We start from the raw sequence: 1,634 nt of genomic DNA, 5'->3' as shown, positions 1-1,634 counted from the left end.
CCCATAAACTATTGTTTTAGTTTGATATTTAATATTGTTGATATTTAATATTGTGTGGTGGAACACAAATATAGATTTTAAGTCTGAAGAATTGAATTGGTGTCTCAGATTTGTTTCAATAACTGTATAGCTTTGTGATATGCAATGAAATAGTATTATAATGTCCTATTTTACGGGATTATTCTGAAGAGCCAAGAAGATAAATAGCGGGAATATAATTTTAAACTGCTATATAATTTAGAATATTATATTTTATTCTACCTGAATAACATAATAACATAAATAATCTCAACATAGTGATTTAAAGTTTAATGATATTGATAATGACTTTTCCCAAGTCTAAAAGCATATTAAGTAAGGGTCATTGTTATTAATATTTTTGATATGTGTGTATAGATGGGTAATTACTCTTCTTTATTGCTTTTGCTTTTTACATATGCTTTCCTTATTTATAAGACTTCTGTCTGAGTTTATGTTTCAATTAAAAAATATTAAAAGATATTACAAAAGATTTTATTTTTTAAAAAGCTCTTGTTCTTTTAATATTATTAATTTTACTATTTATCTAACAATAAAGATTTTTGGATGGCAAACTGCTCGATATCAATAAAGACTTCCAACCATATTATGGGGAAGGAGGACGCATTCTGGAGATCCGGACTCCAGAAGCAGTGACCAGCATTAAAAAACGAGGAGAAAGTCTAGGCTACACAGAAGGTGCCTTGCTGGCTCTGGCTTTCATCATCATTCTCTGTTGTATTCCTGCCATCTTGGTGGTATTGGTCAGCTACAGACAGTAAGTATTCATAAAAGCTAAATATGGATAGTTCTTCAAGAAGGTGTTATGGAAAAACCATCTCTGGTAATATGGTTTTGTTGTAAAATATTGATGGTGCAACCATTCTGGGATTACTGTATCCTTCTTATACCAAATGACCTTCCATTAAAGGAAAATAATACAAATGTCCAGTACATTTTTCACAGATGGCTCAATGTACCTGTGCTCTTAATATATTCTCACCCAATAGGAATATTAGGTTAGCTCCCATGTCTTTGTTTATGCTCTTCATCAGGATAAGAGCCTTGAAAGAGACGGTAATAGGTATCCTGGGGAAAAGGCAATGGAATATCATATGCAGATATTCATTTCAGCCAATTCCAAAGGTAGGTCCATAACCTAACTACATTGTCATGCTAAGTTTTTATCCATAAGGTTAAATTTACTTCTGTGCAAATGATCAATGTTGGTAAAAATATTTAAAAATTATAACACAGCATATGTAATTTTCCATGTGGTTTCTTCCTTCCTGGATAACCTCAATGGAACTTATATTTTAACATCTAACAATATATTTTGGCTGTATAGGCTTTAAGGTTTTCTGGTTCCTATAGGCAAATATATCCATTTAAAATATCTATATTCTTATTACTTAGGCCTTTCAAAATAATTATAACTAATTTAAACATCTCTCTCTGAGACAGGCTAGTAAGCTTTTCTTTATTTGACACTAGGTATGGGAAACCTTTGTGATAGAGGACTATGCATTTTAAGTATATCTCTGATTAGTGAAAATATGGGAAATAGGTTTAGAAAAGAGGTAGCCCTGAAGGTGCCACAGAATGAAAATAACAAA

General features: G+C 31.2%; 1 protein-coding gene across 1 annotated transcript in view; it reads left to right on the top strand.

Annotated features, from left to right (window-relative positions):
* The window catches only part of PCDH15 (protocadherin related 15), a 562,288-nt gene that overhangs the window by 538,223 nt on the left and 22,431 nt on the right, over nt 1–1,634 (top strand). The window contains exon 31 of the mRNA XM_011361648.1: nt 578–796. Within this exon, the coding sequence (XP_011359950.1) occupies nt 578–796 (219 nt within the window). The remainder of the gene's footprint in view (nt 1–577; nt 797–1,634) is intronic.

The sequence above is a fragment of the Pteropus vampyrus genome, unplaced genomic scaffold, assembly GCF_000151845.1.
Source record: "Pteropus vampyrus isolate Shadow unplaced genomic scaffold, Pvam_2.0 Scaffold68, whole genome shotgun sequence".
Classification (NCBI taxonomy): Eukaryota; Metazoa; Chordata; class Mammalia; order Chiroptera; family Pteropodidae; genus Pteropus; species Pteropus vampyrus.
The sequence above is the reverse complement of the archived record's forward strand: the minus strand, read 5'-3'. Positions and strand labels throughout refer to the sequence as shown.